This window comes from Lycium ferocissimum, chromosome 10 (genome assembly GCF_029784015.1).
Source record: "Lycium ferocissimum isolate CSIRO_LF1 chromosome 10, AGI_CSIRO_Lferr_CH_V1, whole genome shotgun sequence".
Taxonomy (NCBI): Eukaryota; Viridiplantae; Streptophyta; class Magnoliopsida; order Solanales; family Solanaceae; genus Lycium; species Lycium ferocissimum.
Window position 1 is genome coordinate 63,881,540 of NC_081351.1, and position 20,663 is coordinate 63,902,202.

At 36.9% G+C, this 20,663-nt stretch overlaps 2 protein-coding genes across 8 annotated transcripts in view; one reads left to right on the forward strand and one right to left on the reverse strand.

Moving 5' to 3' along the window:
• Positions 1-10,038, forward strand: part of LOC132034481 (E3 ubiquitin-protein ligase UPL6) — a 56,306-nt gene extending 46,268 nt beyond the window's left edge. For 3 of the 7 annotated variants that reach the window (XM_059424853.1, XM_059424854.1, XM_059424856.1), the window contains 7 exons: positions 449-619; positions 760-849; positions 4,824-4,904; positions 6,996-7,069; positions 8,904-8,975; positions 9,070-9,159; positions 9,368-10,038. In XM_059424853.1, coding sequence (XP_059280836.1) covers positions 449-619; positions 760-849; positions 4,824-4,904; positions 6,996-7,069; positions 8,904-8,975; positions 9,070-9,159; positions 9,368-9,434 — 645 coding nt within the window. In that variant the 3' untranslated portion in view covers positions 9,435-10,038. Of the gene's footprint in view, positions 1-262; positions 356-448; positions 620-759; positions 850-4,823; positions 4,905-6,995; positions 7,070-7,166; positions 7,306-8,903; positions 8,976-9,069; positions 9,160-9,367 lie in introns of those variants that run through there. The other 4 variants (XR_009409124.1, XR_009409125.1, XM_059424855.1 and 1 more) reach the window with 4 other exon arrangements.
• A 3,813-nt stretch (positions 10,039-13,851) lies between these two features.
• On the reverse strand, positions 13,852-18,892 carry LOC132035072 (uncharacterized). The gene is made up of 4 exons (XM_059425390.1): positions 18,755-18,892; positions 15,533-15,940; positions 14,768-15,251; positions 13,852-14,078 (listed from the first exon to the last, which is right to left on the reverse strand). The coding sequence occupies exons 1-4, from the start codon at positions 18,890-18,892 to the stop codon at positions 13,852-13,854; spliced, it is 1,257 nt and encodes a 418-aa protein (XP_059281373.1).
• Between the last annotated feature and the right edge of the window lie 1,771 nt (positions 18,893-20,663).

Below are 20,663 nucleotides of genomic sequence, written 5' to 3' on the forward strand. Positions count from 1 at the left end.
TAACGCTAAAGAATATTCTTTTTTCATTCAAAAAGGAGAACTATACAATTTTTTTTTTTTTTTTTTTTTTTTTAAGAAGATAACATAGAACTATGTTATTTTTATCTGTGTCACTTGCTAAGGCATAATATCAAACTGACATATCTTTCCTATTGTAATATTCTGAGGATGTGAGGGATGGGAGATAGGAATATGCTCCTCCTTTCTTTTACTTCTGTAGTTCTGTTAGTCTTTGGTCTCTTATAAAGGGTGAAAATCCCAGGCCCTGCAAAATTATAGGCGAGCCTTATGGACAATTTTAAAAGAAATATGGTGGGGGCAGGCATGCTGGTTTTGACTGAGTGCTATTGACATGGTGTCTTCCTCATCTCTTGATAATTTTATCTTCTACCTATTACTTATTTTATTTGCTCATTCTTTGTTTTCTTTTTGACTTCTGAAATTTCAGCATTACGAAGGTGATGTTTCGGATCTTGAGTTGTACTTTGTCATTGTCAATAATGAATATGGGGAGCACACTGAAGAAGAGTTGCTTCCTCGTGGGAAAAGCATACGTGTGACTAATGAGAATGTCATCACCTTTATTCATCTTGTTGCCAACCATCGTTTAAACTTTCAGGTTATTTACCTTTCACTTTTTTCTTTTCCAAACTACTGCTCCTTGCAATATCACAATGTTTCTGTCAAGATCTTTTTATCCTTGGAGAGATGTATCCATTTCAGAGGTGCTGCTTACTCTATATAATTGTTATGATGTAGATCCGTCAACAAAGTTCTCATTTTCTGAGGGGCTTCCAACAGCTAATACAAAGGGAGTGGATTGACATGTTTAATGAACATGAACTTCAGGTGCTAGCATTTATACCTCTGTTACACATTTTAACATATTTTCACATCAGAAACAATGTTGGTGTTCCTATTTTTACTCCCTCCGTCACATTTTATGTGACGTTTGGGAACAAAATTTAAGGAAGAAAGGAAAACTTTTGAAACTTGTGATAAGTGGCTATAAAATCATGTCATTAAGGGTAAATAGGAAGTTCAAAGTTAAATTGTTTCCAAATATATAAAAGTATCGTTCCTCTTTAGACAAACTAAAATAAATGTGTTCCACATAAATGGGACTGAGGGAGTATCAATTTTTTTTTTTTTCCCCTGAGAAGGTAACATATTTGTGTGTATATATATATATGAGGGAAAATGACACTATTGTTATTGCTATATTGTGATTTTAGTCCTTGTGTTATTCAACTTACCACTATTAACCTTCAATTTTATTATGTGAGCGTGTTTGGTCCTTCAACTAACAAACCCTGGAAAATTTAACGGAAAGTTTACTCTACTTGGGGGCAATTCTGGTGTTAAATTTAGTTGATGAAGAAGAAAAGCTATGGCAATATCAAAAATAGCTCTAGCATGATTCGTTGTAATCAGCTCATGCTATTAGACAAAGGAATGTAGCAGAAAGTTCTTTTCTGTCAGGCAAAAAGAGCCACATAACAATGATCTAACCCTTGTCGGTTGCTAGTTGAAGTGAGGTAAGTTTTCCTACATTATCGTCACACAAACCCCATTCTAATCAGCCAATGGGACCTAGTCAACAAATGTTCAGAGGATTGCAAAGGTTCAAGAAGAGTCCATAGCAAACGCAACGAAGATTACTGAATTGAAAGCTACAGAGTTGGATGAGAAGATAAAGAACAAATATGGACAGTGGTAAAAAATTGATTTCAAAGGCGAATTTCAAACATAGAAAAATTAAGATGATTTTAAAAGGGTCTTAAATATGCATTCGCGGAGCACAATTCTTGTTTGATAAAGTTATAGAGTCATTAGTGGGTGGCTTATATTTGGGATTGGGGATTGCTTTGTTACAACTTGAAAAAGAGAAAAAAACGCTTCTCAAGAAAGCTCAAGGTAGAGTCATTAGTGGGTGGCTTATATTTGGGATTGGGGATTGCTTTTGTTTGTGTAATTCCTTTGTTACAACTTGAAAAAGAGAAAAAAACGCTTCTCAAGAAAGCTCAAGGAAGGAAAAGGTATGCAGAGAAAGAAAATACTGCTCCAAGATTGCATGATTGAATATTGGCAAAAGATTAATCTTAAGAAGAAAACAATTGTTCAGCTTGCTCCTCAACACACAAACAAAAAATTTAATACCTAAATTGCCCTCGATGGAGTTAAATTTCTGTTAATTTTTTTTTTTTTTGGGTTCTGTTAGTTGAAGGACCAAAAACACTCGCCTAATAAAATTGAAGGTCAATAGTGGTGAGTTGGATAATTCAAGGACTAAAATCACAATATAGCATTAACACGGGGACTAAAAGTGTTATTCTCCCTATATATGAAGACTACACAAAACTGTGTAGTCCCCCTAATTACAGATTACAAAAGTGTAAGCATCTGATCCTGTGTCATCTCACAAAGATTTTAATACATCAGAGATTCATTCATTATCTTCTAAACCTATTCCTTTACACCAAAAGTAGAACAACCCTAAAACACTTCATTTTGATCTTTTGGAAATGGTTATAAGCAGTAGTCAAAAGCGCGCTTAAGCCCTAAAGCGAGGATCAAATCATGTTGAGCGCTTCGCCTCGCTATATGTGCGCTAGGCTCTAAGACATACTTTTCCTTGCCAATTAGCCTCTCTTGAAGAGATAACGGCTCAGAGAGGCTCGGTGAAATAGACATGTCCGAAGACGCGGAGTACTTCGCACTCGCCCTATGTTCCCTGGGATTGGCTTTGGGCCTTTCCTGCGCAGCTTAGGGTGGAAGGCGAAGAAGGCCTCCTTCCGGGGCCCGAGCCAGAGATACCATAAGGGCTTTTCCTTGCCAATTAGCCTCTCTTGAAGAGATGACAAAGGCAAGGGAGCTTGATCAGACCCACCGTCGAGCAGGTACATCCAGAATAGTCCTAAGAAGACATGATCCTTCCGATACTTGACATGTACCCCCTCTTCCAGGTCCATCACAAGGAAAACGAAAACCAAGATTTGCTTTGTCAAACATAAATATCGTAAATGCATGAATGTGATGTACCAAGAAATCAGCGGTTCCTAATGGAATAGGCAACAAAGCCACCTTATTATTATTAAACCGGTGCTTGCTGTTGCACCAGAGCCGTTGCACCAGGTGCTAAAGCATGGGTGTTTTGTATCCATTGAGCAAAAACGGGTTGTAATTGTATAGCATAAAACATATCTTGAGGACGACACCAGATAATTGATATTTCACTCTATTGTTATGTTTTTACAATTTGTTTGTCCATATATTTGTTATCCATGCTTATTGTTATTCGTCTTGGGCTAAACATATATTATTATTATTATTATTATTATTATTTTGCACCATTGCACCTTTTTTCATTAAAGCCCACGCTTTCTTTGCGCTTTGCGCTTAAAGCCCCAGCTGACTGTAGAGCCTTCTTGCGCTTTTCGCTTTTGATAACACTGGTTATAAGAAGGAAATAAGCTAAATGACAGGCTAGCCTAATATCCTGAGGCAGGCTATACCCTGGCAGCACTTGCAATTCAGGAAAGTTGCCTGTCCCTCCCTTGCATCTCAACTGCCTATATACATCTTAACAAAGTAAACGGATCCACTACCCTTATTTGACTGAGGCATGATAGACTACTCTGGATGAAGCAACTTGTAAGGCACTTTATATGTAGTAAGTTATTGCCGTTAGCTCAGCCATTTACACAGAGCTAGTAAATGCCTTAATCTGTTTGCTGAGAATAAATGATTAAAATGAAAAATCCTGAGCAATTCTGAACGAACAAGATTAGAAAAGAAGGATTTGCGTGATGTCTGAATGATCTAAATTTCAATCACCAACAAATTGAGAACTAGCTGTTCATGTGCTGCCTCAAGAAGATGAAAACAACAACAACAACATACCCAGTGTAATCCCACAAGTGAGGTCTGGGGACGGTGGAGTGTACACAGACCTTGCCCCTATCTTGGCAGATAGAGAGGCTGTTTCTGATAGACCCTCGACTCACGCAAAGCAGAAACACAAAAATTATAAAACATACGCGGTAACACAACAGGATAGTAAGAAAACTGAAGCAGTTGAGACAACAAGTAGTTATAGACTACCAAGCATAAGCAATATAAGAATACTAAAATAATAAAATGACGAAAATAGTACTAATCCTACTGGTACGGGAAGGCAAAACGTGTATCTACTCTCTACTAGCTTTCTACCTTAATCCTCGACCTCCACACCCTCTTTTTTAGGGTCATGTCCTCGGTAAGCTCTTATCGAAGACTTGCCATGTCTTGCCGAATCACCTCTCCCCAATATTTCTTCGGCCTACCTCTACCTCTCCTCCAACCTCCCATCGCCAGCCTCTCACTGGCGCATCGGTGTGTCTTCTCTAGACATGGCTGAACCATTTCAGCCTCGCCTCCCGCATCGGAGGATACTCCAAGCTTGTCCCGAGTATCTTCGTTTTTGACCATATCTCTCCTAGTAAGCCCACACATCTATCTCAATATCCTCATTTCCGCAACTGTCATCTTTTGGACATGAGAGTTCTTAACTGGCCAACATTCCGCCCCATATAACAGTGCTGGTCTAACCACTACTCTGTAGAACTTACCCTTAAGAAAATGAAAATGAAAATGAGAATTGCGGAGATGAAAGTGATAGTGGACAAGATAAAATTACTTGCTCGAAAGATAACATTCTGGAAAATTATCCAATGGGCGAGGATTGTTTTGTCATCTTCTGGTCTATATGTCTTATAACTGTTATGTTCTTAATTAGTAAGATGTCTAGTTTTCTGTGTATCACTTTTTGTCCCTGTTTTCAGCTTCTTATTTCTGGATCACTTGATGGCATTGACATTGATGACCTTCGAGCTCATACCAATTATACAGGAGGTTACCATAAGGTAACTGCTTTCGCAATTTTCTTCACTTTCTTCCGTCTCTGCTGTAAAGGGTTCTCTTGACAATGGTTTCCCATTTGCTTGAATTGGACATGTCTGCAGCAGGTTGTATCCCTCATTTTCGTCAGGGAAAGGCCTCATGTTCCTACAAGATAAATTATATAATGTGTTTCTGTAAAACTAATGGCAGAAGTATATACCTTTAAGCTCATTTGTTTATTCTTTTATTAAAAAAATAAGTTCTATTAGAATGCATAAAAGGTTTGGAGAGGAGCATGGTCTGCATCATCAGGTTAGAAATAAATGGGTAATATTTGTCTTAAATCAAACATGATCTGGTGACTTCTGTTAAGGAGAACCTTAAACACTTACTTTCGGGTGGTTCTTTTGCTGGCATATTCGTTATTTTCTTTATTATATTATGCATGGCGACACAAAGTTGATGTTTCTTTCGCACAGTTCTCTGTGCTAAAAGAAGTATATTCCCAACATTCTATCATGGGTGCTACTGGAAAAATGTACCTGTCTGATAGATATTCCTCTGTTTTTCGAAAGATAATTGGTAGCCACACCAAAAATAAATATCACCTCCAAGATTTCTCTGAACCAAAACACTGTTGGTCTTGCGTGGGGCCACACCCTGAAAATTCTGCACTTAGGAGCTGTTTGGTTCACGGACAAATTATGTAGGAATTGTTATGTAGCGGATAATACTTGGGTTGATACGCAATGAGTAATAATACCTTGATTGTTATGACTGTGATAACAAAGTCAAGACTTATCATAATCCTAATGTTGCTAATACATATATCCCTTATTTCATCTTCAATATTAGTTATCATTATGAGTTTTATAGCTGAAACTATAAGCTGTATTTGGAAGGGAAATAATGCAGAGTTTTATAATAGAAATCAACGTAATATTGATAATGTAAAGTTCTATGCTGGGTTTATTTGTCCCTGTACATCAAACAGCATGAATCCACAATTTTTTCATTTTAACAATCTGCAGTTTGGCCCTCGCTCTTTTTTATTTTTTTTAGTTATTTTTTTTAATTGGTAGCCTTGCTCTTTCTTTTCCCTTTCTTCACACGCTTTTCTTCCCATCTGCCTAAGCCTTGGTGAGCAAAGTTATCCGGTAAATGTGTTGGTCGGACCCGGTGGAATAGTCAAGATACACGCGAGCTGGTCCGGATCCCACCGTTATGAAAACACGTTTTTCTTTGACAAAAAAAACTCTATTCAGAAATAAGGTTTCATAACCAGTAAAAATGTTTAGTCAGTTTTAATCTGTGAATTTCATCCATATGAAAGCTTCTCAAAAAAGGTTTTATAGCTACACTGCTTCCCACCGGGAAAAACGAAAGCAAGGACTATTTCTTTCAAAGTAAAACTCGAACCAACTTGAAATACTCACAAATCTATTTGCAAAATAAAATTTCAAAAGCAACATAAAACCAATTCTCCCCAAACCATTCCATAAATGAAACGTTTTCCAATCCTAATGCAACCAAAGGCATAGTTTTTTTCCAACTCACTGGATAAGTCAAATCATGAGGTCTATAACCTTACACAGCGTAGAGGACAAGAAAACTGTGTGCCATCTATTGGTATTCTGAAAGAGAACAATCTTGAACATTCTACTGTAGCACTAGCAATGAAGCCCCCCTATAGAATCTTGCCATTATTGCCATGAGTCATGGGCAAAATCAATAAATGTTGGTCAGAACTTAGAAACCCACCAATTTAAGATGGAGCGCCAAAAATCTCCCCAAACAGTCCATATATTCGTTTGTGATAGATCACTTGCAAAAGAGTAATGTAGAAAACTAATGCGTATTGTTGTCTTCCTATACATGATGAAATGTTAAAGCTAATGGATTTATAGGGTCTTCTCGGCTATAGCAAGTTATTAAGCCGCTCATGTACCTTAGATAAAAGCCAGACTCTAATTATCAAGAAGCTGAGCATTAAGTACCAGTCGTTTAGGTTAATGAGCTACATTGTTGTTTCATCAAATAAATGCTTTCAGATTTTGTTTTTAATTTGAACACGTCCTTTTGCTGTGCATGACTAATTGAAGTACTACTCACAGGAACACTATGTTATCGATATGTTTTGGGAGGTTGTGAAAAACTTTTCTTTGGAAAATCAGAGAAAATTTCTGAAGTAAGTTTTACCCTTCTCATATGTTCCTTTCATTCTTGTTCAGTAATAGGAAACTGCTAGATACTGCTAAAGCTAATCTGGTTTAAATGGTGCATAGGATGTAATTGAAGTAACTTGATCTTAAGATGCAATAGGATGCCTGAGACTTTGTGCTTCTTTGCTGCCATCTTTAAACATGATGTTCTGATAAATTATGCGTACACTCCTTGGTGAACATGAACTTGGGAAGTGATTTGGTATTTCTTTTTTCCTCTGAATAAAGTGCTTCCATTTTGCTTCATCTGAAGGATTCAGACTTTAAGGTCTGAAAAGTTTTGTTTTGTTTTGTTTTTGTTTTTGTTTTTTAAATTGCTGTGTTTTGGTACTTCTTTGATACGTTGGGTTTTGTGTTTAATTTTTCAATCAATGAATGTTTAACTGAGGAATCTGAAAAGGTTTGTTTAATTTCTCTGAGATCAGCCACTGTATAGCCATTGTTGTTAACTTGGGAAGACGTCCTTAATTTATATAGCTAAACATGCTAGCGGGAAAGGGATGGAAGGGGAAATCTGGGGTTTTTTTGGTCTTCTGATTTTTCGCCTTTTATAATGTTCTCCCTGATTTTCTTGTTTTGTTTTTGTCCTAAGTAAACTGTCCGCAGTGTAAATATTTTTCGTGTTTCAATATGCAATGGAATAGTTAGTCGCATGTATTAAAGTTCGATGTAGTTAGGTTTTGAGGAAAAGTGTTTCATGGGAAAAGCTGATTAAGTTGTGTCAGCAGTGATGAGCTTAATCCAGTTGGTCCTGAAAAATTATTAGGAAATATGTCTACAGTGTCTACAAAATGTTGGAAAATTAACAAGAAATAAACTTACACTCATTGAACCAAAAGTCAAAACTAAGTACAAATCTTTAAGTGATTACTGCTTGGGGTTTCACATTGGAGCTCTGTATAAAGATTCATGTGGATTTCTAAGGAACCCTTTTCTTTTTGCTAACTCATTGGATCAAGTCTGTGGAAACTATTAATGCTTCAGCACTGAAGATAGAGACTGTTTCCTGGACACTAATTATGCCTGCGACCAAGTAGGGTTTTGTTCAAAAGAAAAAAAGAAGACGGTTATTGATACAAAAGATCTGGCATACGGCAGAATCCTAAGCAATCTCACAGTAAAAGAAAGAAGTGATGGACACCATTATGTCTTCTTCTACAGATTCCCTTTGTTTCTCATCATATCTTATGAATGTTTTTTTCCTGAATAGCATTCCAAGGATTAAACAACTGTTGTTACTGATTATTTGGTGGTAGGTCTGGCATTATATAACCTTTTTTGTGCTTTTTTTTTTTTTGATTTTTTTTCCATGGATTTATTATATGTATTATTTTGGGCATAAATGAAGTGTCTGCTTAACTGATCTTTAGTGCATTTAACCAGCTTGTGTCCTCTTTAGTTCAAAACTACAGTTTTCCACTTAAATGTGTTGATCCTACTTCCTGGTTTACACATCTCCTGGAGAGCAAAAGCGAATATGTACGGAGATTACTTATAAATATCTATGTTGTGGCTGGTCTTTGGACCCTTTATGGTAAAAATAGGTATTCATATCATATTAGAATATGACACTCAATATGGAATGTTAATGGACAGCTTATACGTGAAATGAATATTACTTATTGTAGATACTTGTGCAACATTTTTGCATTGATCTGCTCTTATGTAGCCATGCTAATTTTCAGTAGGCAATGACTGCTAAATCAGCTAGAATGAATACTGTTCCCAAGTTTTATTCGTGTTGATTCTAATGTTCACTAGGAATTAAATCAACATCGTCACTTCTTTTTTCGGTGCCAGGTTTGTGACTGGGTGTTCACGAGGACCCTTGCTCGGATTTAAATATTTGGAGCCTTTGTTCTGCATACAGAGGTTAGGCCAGCTCTTTATATGATGTCTTTGTTCAAGCATTTACTTAATTCAATTTCCAATGTATTTATTTTTTTTGTTTTTGCCTTCCAATTAGAGCGGGTGGGAATGCTTCTGATGAAGCTCTTGATCGTCTGCCGACATCAGCTACTTGCATGAATCTTTTAAAATTTCCGCCATACAGAAGGTTTGCCCTGTTCCGCTGATATCTACTGTTGTTACAACTATGCGATATAATGTTAAACCTTCAAAGGCAAAAGAAATAAGTATGCAAATGGAGTGGTATCAATTTTCAAATGAGTAGTTTCCTTTATATGGTGCTTCTAAATTAGTTTACATCCTTAGTTGTCCTTTATGACTATAAAAGACTAACTCTCATTTCTTCTATGATACAGCAAAGAGCAGATGGAGCAGAAATTATTATACGCCATAAATGCTGATGCTGGTTTTGATTTAAGCTGATGGAATTATCTGTGCGCGCTATTTCTGAGTATCCTGTTTCTACCTGAAGCAGCTTCAGTTCTTCATTGTCATAAAGGCAAAAAATCGAATGGTACAATTTGTGCACCACCATTGCCGCCTACTGGAAAGGAACTGCTAATTGTTAAACAGTCAATATATAGTCAAGAAGCATGTGTAAATAAGAATCCATTACCTGCCCCTTGGCTAGATGTGCATACATACCCCAGGTGCAATGTATATCATCCTATGGGAAGTGAATGGCATGCATGCTAGGCATTTCAAGCTCATTGAATACAGAGGCTGTAATTAAATGTTAGTTTGAAACCTGGGGAAGCTTATATGTTAGGATGATCATAGTTTCCGGAAGTTTTGTTGTCAATCATTTGTATCCATTGTACAAGTTTATGCATCTCATTTTAACACGAGGTGTTAACTGCAGCTAGATGTAATGTCCTTGAGCGGATAGCTTGTACAGTAATATATTCTTCACTGATTATATGTCGTACCTTGTTGGTACACTGCAAGGCTTCGTTTGCTTCCACTTAATGTAATGTTTGGTTGGGATTTGAGGAGATTTAGTCTCCACATAAAAATCAGCGTTAATTAATACAACCTTAGGTTTCTTCTCTTTTTTTTTTTCCTCATAAATTGTATCTGCTTAAGTTATGTGGGAATTTATGTTTTAGTTCATGTGAGAGAACGTGGAATAAGACTGGAGGTATTAGCAGAACATAGATTAAAATGCTAAAATGGCCGACCCATCCTTATAATTTTAAGTAAGTATTTCAAATTTTATATTGTATAATAAAATGTTATATATCAAATGAAACATTCAACAAAAAAACTACTCTTGCATTGCTGGGTGCTCGGTGCAGCTCCCCTCCGGTGTAACTTATAAGTTTCCTCCAGTTCCTCCACTGATGCACTGGATTTACTACATGTGTCCCACTAAAATAAGTGGATCAGATTTGTCTGGTTAAGGTATACTTTGACCATGGTCTTTATTTCCACTTTTCTCCTTTTTATCTTTCGTTCTCTCTTCTTCCGTGACTGAGTGAATTTCGTTTAAACCTCAACTCTGTAAATAAGGGTTCAAATTCATTCAAACACCATAATGGATGTAAGCCAAGTAACCTATTTTTCTTTAGAATTTACCATAATTTTAAGTATGGAAAAGGGCATTTTTGCGCTCTAGAATGTCCCTGCCGTCAACCTATTAGGTCTATATTGCCCTTATTTTTAACGACAGGAGCATTTTTGGCCCAATTGATGGACGGAAGCCAATATTGTACCAATCCCATAGTTTAGGGGCATTTTAGGCCCTTTTCCGAAAAAATAATTAAATTTTTTATTTATTACGTGACACATTTTAATTGGTTAGTTTTAAAATTAACCTAAACTAATTATATCACAACACAAAATTCGGATCCACCTAACCCGGCCCGACTTAAAATGGTGACTGTAACAACATCTATCCCCACTAGTGGGCTACCATTAATCTCCACTGTCCTTTCCTCTATTGAAACAGCCCAAAACCTCCATTAAAACCACCACCGTAACAACGCTCATCCAAACGGCCCATCGAGTCACCATTAAACGTACCAATATTCTTGATAATGTTACGGTGATAGTTTTAATTACCCTTAATTTTACTTGAAACCCAATAACTATATAAGGTAAATTAATGGGATAGTTCATGTGGTAAAATTGATTACCCTTAATTTCACTTGAAACCCAATACTATATAAGGGAAATTAATGGGAATGTTCATGTGGCAGAAATGATTATCCGGAAATATTCATTTTAAAAAATATTACACTTCATAACCGATTATACGAGATAACCATCCATGTAGCGGTAATTAATAATCCGTTCTTTTAACAGGTTAGATTATTTGTCTACATAGAACCACTAGACAAAAATATTGGCTAGTTAATGGTGGCTCGATGGGCCGTTTGGATGAGCGGTGTTACTTTTTTTTTTTTTTTTTTTAAATTCAAAACCACCCAAGCTGGTGGTACTTTATTAACAAAAATCAATCTGTACAATAAAAAAAAAAAAAACAAAAGAACAAAATAAAGAAAAGACAGAAAGTGAAATGTATCTAAGGTTACACAAAATCCTAATAACACTATAAAAGAATAACTACTTTCCAAGGGCCTTGACTTGTATCCCTTTTTCACACCTTCAAGTCTCACAGGTGGAATGGATTAAAGTCTCTTGAAGAATTCTTCAAGCATTCTTGATTATGATAATCTTCTCATGCAGTGTTTGTTAGGATCTGCAATCACCTAGCATATATATGAAAAAACCAGATCATATGAACCACTGATAATACTACTTCATGCTGAATATGAAGCAGTGCACTTGTAATACAGGTTCAGATCATGTGCATCCTCAATAAGCATTCCTCTATCCTTGTATTTGCTGCTGTACTCAGTAACAAACCATATGAACTTCCCACCAAACATAGCAGTGCCTTCAGTAGATTGAACAATCAAGTTAATACCACACACTGAAAGCAAAGCTATGTTCAGTTTTATCCCCCAACACTTTATGTATTATCCTGTTTGCCTTGCTTGTGAACTGAATCTGAAGTTAAGAGTTAGATCCTTTTCCAGATTGATTAGCCTTCTTCCTGATGATGGAACTTCATGAAAGTGATGAAACTGCATTGTACCTGCAAAATCAAAAACCAGGTTAGTGAAATAATCACCATCCATAAAAGTTTCTCTCTCGAACATGGATCACTTGTATCTGTCTGCCTTGTCTTAATTTTTGGATCTTCTTTACCACCAGTGAAATACTCCATGGAACCTCCCATATACCACCTAAGATCTTCTGCATTGTCAATGAGTCTGTTTCTATTATCAATGGCAAACAAAGATGATCAATACAATATTTCACCCCTTCCTCAATTGCCACAGCTTCGGCAATAAGATTAGTAGTATCAGATAGTCTCCTTCCCCCTGCATACATGAGATCACCACTATGATTTCTTATGCAAAAAGCTGCTGAACTTGGCCCAGGATTGCCCCTTGAAGCACCATCAGTGTTGCATTTGAAACTTCCTAACTCTGGTGGCTTCCATACTACTTGTTTACATGATATTGACATGCTGAACTTCTCCAGATGTTGAACTATGAAAGGCCAGCTTCTTGGTAAATTCTGCATCCATGGAAACTTTTTTTGTGCAAACAAATACATATTCTTGTTAATCTCATAGAGCAGCTTATTGACTGAACTGATCCTCCATGTATCCATGTGTTTCTACTTTTCCAAATTTGCCATAAAATCAGAGCTGGGGCAGCCTGATAAAGAGGTTTCAGCCTGGCAATCACTGCTGTATTCCACCATTTCAAAACTGTTTGCTTAACCTGAACAAATGGACCTGATATTCCCGCCGGTTACAAGACAAAAATACCTCCATATTTTCCTTGCAAAAGAACCGGTTAAGAAAAGATTAACTCGTTTCCACCATTTCAAATTTGTCCGACTTGATATTCACCAACATCTTGATGCTATTGAAATGTGCATCCTTTGAAGCACCTCATCAATAGGCAATTTATAGAACCAGATTGTCCACAAAAGCAGTGATATTTTAAAAGGCAGTCCTTTGATCCAAAACTTTGCACAAGATGGTGAAACTTGATCTCTTTGTCTGATATATCCGCATGCACTACTAACTGAGAAGTTTCTTGAACTTGTAAGCATCCACCTTGGTTTATCTCTCTCTTGAGTTCTCACCAATTCCCCTAGATTACTTATGATGATCTCAACAATGTCATTGGGCAATATCTCCTGCATTCTTGTTATATTCCAATAATCACCTTCCATTAACTCTTCCAATTCTTCTACTGTTCCATCTCTTTGAAAGTTGGAAGGAAGTTTATCCTGCAGTGCTCCAATCTTTGACCAGTTATCAAACCATACAGAAGATGATCCATTATTAGGTTCCTACCAAATATGTTGTTCCAATTCATCCACGCTTCTAGCATAAACTTCCAGGTTTGAGATCGACCTTTCCATTGCACCTCAGTTGGTCTGAATCTCTTGCAATATTTGTTCCACATGAAGGTGGACCACAAAGAGTTACTGGTTCTAAACCTCCACCAAAGTTTGGTGAAAAGTGATTTAGAGACATCAAACAATGATCTAAATCCTAATCCACCCTCATTCTTGGGATAACATAACTTGGACCATTCAGACCGATGCTTAGATTTGCCCTCCTCTTTGTTTTGCCAAAAAAATCTGTTGAATAGCTTGTGCAACTCCTGAATAACACACTTTGGAGGAACCATTGCTAATAATAGATAAATGGGAATGCTTTGTAGAACACTATTAATCAGCATTGCTTTTCCACCAAAAGATAGCAGTTTTCCTTTCCAAGCCTGTAGTTTATCCCTAACCTTCTTCATTACATCCTTGTAGAAAAGCTTCTGCTTTCTAGCATGAAATATTGGACATCCAAGATAAGTAAAAGGAAATTCCCCCTAGTGAAACCAATAGTCTGCTGCACATCTTGAATCAATTCACTAGGGACATTCTTATGCATGTAAAAGGCATTTTTATCCACATTGATTTTCTGACCAGAAGCAAGTTCATACTCATGCAGAACCCCCATAATTCTTTGAAGAGACACCTCTTCAAAGAGAAGCAAAGACAATAGTATCATCAGTATAAGACAGGTGATTCAAACTTAAACTCCACTTAGGCATCCCATATCCTTTAAACATACCATCTTCAAAAAGTGACTTCAGAGCTCTAGATAGTACCTCAAATAGCTCAAGATAAAAAAGCAGGTGATAAAGGATCTCTTACTTTACATCTCTTGATGTATGAAAGAAACCATGAGCCAGCCCATTTATGAGAATAGAATACCAATTATTTGCCACAATCCTCTAAATGATATCAAGAAATATGTCTGCAAATCCCATCCACTTCATCGCCTATATAACATAGTTCCAGGACACCCTATCATAAACCTTTGCCATATCTAACTTGATGATCACGTTTGCTGGTTTTCCTTTTTTTTTTTTTTTTTTTCTGATATTAGCAACTAATTCTTGTGTAAGCAACACATTTTCAATAATGTTCCTGCCTTTGACAAAACCAGACTGATTTGGAGATATCAATGAAGGCAAGATGGAATCCAACCTATCATGAATAACTCTAGTAATGACCTTGTTAATGAAGTTACTCAGACTGATGGGCCTCAGATCAGAAAAAGTGTTGATAGTTTCCTTCTTTGGTAGCAGTACCAAGTTTGTATGAGTGACAGATTTTGGTAGTGTCTGCACCAACAATATCCCAGCATTTTTGATAAAACAGACCTGAAAAGCCATCAGGTCCACATGCACTATACCCTGCAAGCTCAAAAACAACTCTTTTCACTTCCTCCAATGAAGGCATAGAACATAATGCGGAATTCTGCTCCTGTGTGACACTCTCCTGAACATGTTCTAGTATGCTATAATCTGAATAAGTAGCCTCTTGAGTAAACTGCCTCTGATAAAGTTCAATTGCTACATTAGCAATGAAATCACTATTATCAATCCAATCTCCTTCTCCATTTTGAATTATGGTGAGTTGCAAGCTCTTTCTTCTTCCATTAACCAAACTATGAAAGAATCTAGTATTTCTATCCCCTTCTGTATGCCACTGAATCCCAGATTTTTGTCTCCAAAACTCCTCCTCAAAGTGTAAGTATCTCTTGAATTCTGCCTGTGCTTGTTGTAAAACCATCCTATTAACTTCAAAAGGATCCTCTTCAAAATGTTGTTCCTTAATCTTGACAATATTCTCTCTGGTAATCAACTGTTTGAAAATATCCCCATAGGTTTCCCTACTCCATTTAGGTAGAGCAGTTTTCAACTTCTTCTTCTTCTTCTTCTTCTTCTTCTTCTTCTTCTTCTTCTTCTTCTTCTTCTTCTTCTTCTTCTTCTTCTTCTTCTTCTTCTTTAATTTGAAGGTAATAAAAGCATCCCCAATATAATCAGTCTCCCAATGCTGCTCTACTGTTTGCATGAATGATTCATTTTCCAACCAGAATTTGAGGAACTTAAAAGGCTTATAAAAGTGTTGAAGCTTTCTCCTACAGTCAACAAAAGAGGTGCATGGTCTAAACCAGTTCGAGACAAATGCTCCATACTCAGATTGCCAAACCAATCTAGAAAATGACTATTCACTAAAATTCTGTCCAACCTCTTGAAAATACAATCATCCCCAGCTCTACCATTCCACCAAGTAAAAGGACTGCCTCTAAATTCAACTTCTGTCAATTCACAAGAATTCATGCAAAAAGCAAAATCTTCAAACTTTGTATGATATACTGGTAACCCTCCAATCTTTTCCTCTTTATTCGTAATGACATTAAAATCTCCCCCAACTAACAATGGGTAGTTCATATTGTTGGACAAAGCATAAATGCTATCTGACAACTCCAACCTTTCATTAGCATCACATTTTGCATATACCGATGTAGTAACTAGGACCTTACCACTATTCTACAGAAACAACTTGATGGTAATTGTTGTTCTGTATCCATTAAAACCTTCACATCTTCTCCTTCATTGACAAAATATCATATTTTCCCATTACAATTATGATTTGCCAAACTCATACCCAATCTTCTTTTGTATATAGAAATATGCCTTTGAGTCTTGAAAAGGTTCCATAACAGCAATCAAAATGAACTTGTGATGTCTATGCAACATTTGAACTCTATGGAAGGCCTTCTAAGTATTGATAGACTTGATTGTCACGACCCGACTATGGGCCATGACGGGTACCCGGGGCTAACCACCGAGCACCACTCATTCTATTACTCATTTGCAGTCATTCATTAATCTCATGCTTATAATCATAAAAGAACCATTTCTACTTGAAACATATTTACCTTATATACATAAGCCCTCCGGCTATCAAAATAATATATATATATATATATATATATATATATATATATATATATATATATATATATATATATATATACATACGATGAGAAACCGTGAGACCATACTACCCACAACTACGCATCTACGAGCCTCTACTCGAGTACTAGACATATGGATGGGACAGGACCCCGTCATGCCCAAAACACATGTATGTACACAAAAGAATAAGTCAATAGCATTCCGGAACAATGAGTGCCCTCGAGTCACTGATAGCTCTACGAGTCCGGATCACCTTCCCGTTCACTGCGTGGCATGAACACAGCGTTCAAAGAAAACGGACGTCAGTACGAACATTGTACTGAGTATGTAAGGCATAAACCATAATAATAATACTCCAACGAAATAAGGAAGCATAAAATAAGGAGCAACCTGTAACTGACTGTCAATTATAAAAGAAATAATGCATGCTGGCTTACTTCATAATCATCATCATATCATGCATGCATATATGTATAAAATCGCCCGACCTTATAGGTACGGTGTGATAATCATTAGCCCGCGTCCAGGCCTCCCGCGTCCGGGGTACCGTCTCATGCCGCCCACTAGTGGTGTCTGCCCATGCCATCTCGACATGGTGTATACGCTGCCCGCCTTAGCGGTGTCTGCCCGGCCATATAGGCGCGGTGTAATATCATCATCATGTACTCGTCATAATGCATGCATAGAACTCAAAAACAACTATACTTTATCGGGGTGACATAAGGTCGTGAACCCCCGATTCCATTATGGAGCATTTACAAGCATTCTGCCTCACCTTGAAAGAATTAGCATATAAGGTGAGTGTATACAATAAACAACATCAATGAATCGTAGTTAACATCATTCGCTTTGTAGAAGCATCATATCATGAACTCTAGAATCTTTGGACTTAAGCTCATCATCATCATGTTCATAATATCTCTTATCTTTAACTCATGTGGCTATTCATAAACATAGACTCTTAGTTTCTCCGGAATGTAGGAGATTCATGGAGAAGGAGGGAAAATCATGTCATAAGATTCATGCCTTAGAAAGAAGGGACTAGCCTTACATACCTCTTTCGTTTAGCTATTCTATCGTTTGATCGTTCTCCTTCGATGCTCGCGTTTCTACCTTCAAGAGAATTCGCATTAACATTAGCTAATCGATTACATGAACGTGCTTACTAATGCTAGAGAAAATTGGGCAGCATTTCCTTTGTTTATACAACTTTTCCCCATATTCCATATCAACTCCCAAACATCCATAATAACATTCACAATATTATAGGCAACAATCATCATTCATCTACATTATCCACATTCTCAATTTCGCTTCAATTTCACCATAATCATAGCCATAGTTCACTATTACGTTCTCTCACATATAATGCTTATCCCATGTTCTAAATGTCATTCATAACATACTTACAATCACAACATATCGATAATCATGACTCAATCCAAGCTATTACTCACTAATGACACTATTCCCACATTCATGACCCATTTTCTATATCCTTCTACAATCCAAGTGTTTCAACTTCTCAATACCTCAAACAACATGAAAATACCATGAAACTTACCTTAGATAGTGTAGGAACAAGCCTTGAGTGGAAATACTCTTCTTGCAGCAAAACCCTAGTTCACTTCCATTGGAATTCCTTGGCTTGGATGAACTTCAATGTGTTTCATATACTTAATTTTGTTGGTTTGATGAAGTTGATCATAGATTTCTCTTGGGTTCTTGTGGATGCAGAGTGGAGACCTTTCTAGAGAGTTCTTGAAGTGTGGAATGGGAAAATGAAATGAATTGAATGAGATCGGGTCCTTATATCAAATTTTAAAATCATCCCGACGTGAACATACGGACCAACATACGGTCCCGTATCTTTATACTGACCGTATGTCTAGACCGTATGTTTGGTCCGGAAGGCCTCGTTCCGGGCAGAATATGGCCAAACATACTTCCGATATGTTTTATACGGCCAGTGTGTTGGACCGTATGCTGCCCAGCTATCCAGAATTTGTTCTCGTCGGCTCGTTTGATCTCCAATCCTTATGGAACCTTCTTAACACTTGTTTAACACCTTATTAACACTCTAAGGGATGTTATAGCTCTTCTTCAAAACATCATTAAGCTCTCATTAATTCGATATTTGTACATCTTGCCCGTCACACAACATATACCTTGCTTTCCTTAACAACTCCGTCTCTACCTCGAATGTCTTTGAAATTTCAATTAGGATCATCAAATGCTATTAATTACTCATCAAAACATCGTATACGTCGTGCCCTTCCTTAGTCTATTCACTGTACATTAACGAAAAATTTCCAAGGTGTAACACTGATGTTACAAATGAATGTTTTTAATATCATTGTGAACAGGATTTAGAAGTTGCACCTCTTTTTGGAGGAAATCTGGATGGTTTGGATTCTCCAATTTTCTTATTTGATTCTGCATTTCTCTTAGAAAGAGATCTTGTGACTTGCACATCAACATCATTCTTATTGTTTTTGCCCTTTCTGCTGTTCTTGCCATTCTTCTTTGGTGATACATCTTCGTATGCCTAGCAATATCAATCCATGATGCTCAATGTCTTCCCGTCGCATATCCCCAAAAAGAATTCTCTTTCAACTTTTCAAAACTTTTGTTCATCTCTAAGTAATTGATTATGAGAGACTAAATCCTCTTTATTTCCTCTGCACTGAAACATCATACATATTTTCCTTCAAAACCAAACTATTTTGCACTGAAACTTGTGTATGTGAATCTGATTCCCTATCAATAGTATCTGAAGGAAGTTTACTTGGATAACAACCAACTACCAAATTGCCTTCTTCCCCATAGCATATAGTGTCGTTATCAGTCCCAACTTAAGTTTTCTCTTTAGGCAACATATCTGTATTGTTCCTGCTTTTGATGGACTCATGTGCCTCCAAATTATCACCAGAACTTGACACATCCTCTTGATCTTCAATCAGCAAAAATGCATTCCCTTCATTATGGTCAAAGTTACCCCTTGTAGAACTAGCATGTTCCCCTTGTGACAAAGTAATACTTCCTCCAACTTGCTTGACAGAATCATCCACCTTCTTATCATCATCAAGTCCCTCCTTCAGATTAACCGAATGCAGGATTGATATATCCACAATTAACCATCTTCTCATTTTGCTTCATCTTCATGGACATATACTATCTCCAATCTTGGAACTTGTACTCCATCCCCACAAGCTTCCTCGGTATTTAGTTCAGAACCATCAAGAACATTCACACCTTCTGAGGTATCTCCATTATTAACAATTGTATGACAAAGATCCACATTTTCAGAAAAAAACATCAGAATTAAAAGATGTATTATCCTCTTTATTCCCTTTGCACGCATCTAACACCTTGTCATTTAGTATTTTGCTTGCATTCTCCACATTGTTGATAGTGTTAACCACTACCTCTAGTTTGTGCATGACATCTTCAGAACTCTCCATATTGCTATCCTTTGGAACATCAACAAAGAATTTTTCCATGCACGACACTTTCCTTTGCTTCATTTTCTACTACAATGTCTTGTATAACCTTGACCTTCGCATTGTTAGCGTGCTTTCCACCAAATCTTGTCCTACATTAGAATTATTTCAAAGAACAAAATTTTCCATCACCCATTCCTTTGTATTTTTCACTGCTAATTCATGAATGATTTCTCCTTCTTCAACCAAATTAGCTAATATATCAAACTTATTTTGTTTAGCAACACCTTCATCATGCTTAAGGGATTCATCTTGCTTCTGATCCTTCACAATAGACTTATTCTTCTCCTTTTGGTTCTTGGTAGCTTTGTTGACAATCTCCCCTGGATATGTCACCACAGTCCCACTAGATAGAACTTTTGGTGTAAATCTCTGCACAGTTCTTCCTCTATATCTTCTATTAGTCTTGTGATTTTGCCTTTCTAACACACCTTCTCCTTGGTCAACCACTTATTTCTTTTGATCATCAAGTTTCCATTGTGTTATCAGTGGTTGACTCTACAATATTCTCCTGCATTAGTTCTGGATGTAACACTCTACAATATGCATTCGAGTGTCCTTGTAGCTTGCATTTAGTACAATATTGTGGCAAGAAGTCATATTGGATCTTTACTTTATCTTCCCTGACTGCCTTCGTGTCCTCATCTTCAATCTCCATCATCACAAACTTTGGCATATCAGCAAGTAGATCTACCTGAACCTTAACCCTTGCACAATTTGGCCTGGTTTTATAAACCGTAGCCAAATCTAACTGCAAAGGCTTTCCAATAGCAGATACCAAGGTAAAC

Excerpts from the sequence above, each read along its gene's own strand:
- LOC132035072 (XM_059425390.1), bottom strand. The coding sequence starts at position 18,892 with ATGGCAAGAACAGCAGAAAGGGCAAAAACAATAAGAATGATGTTGATG. Across the intron at positions 15,252-15,532 it reads ATGCACCTCTTTTGTTGACT|TTGATTACCAGAGAGAATAT; the intron begins GTAGGAGAAAGC and ends ATTTTCAAACAG. Across the intron at positions 14,079-14,767 it reads TGGACCTGATGGCTTTTCAG|AGGTGTCTCTTCAAAGAATT; the intron begins GTCTGTTTTATC and ends TTCTCTTTGAAG.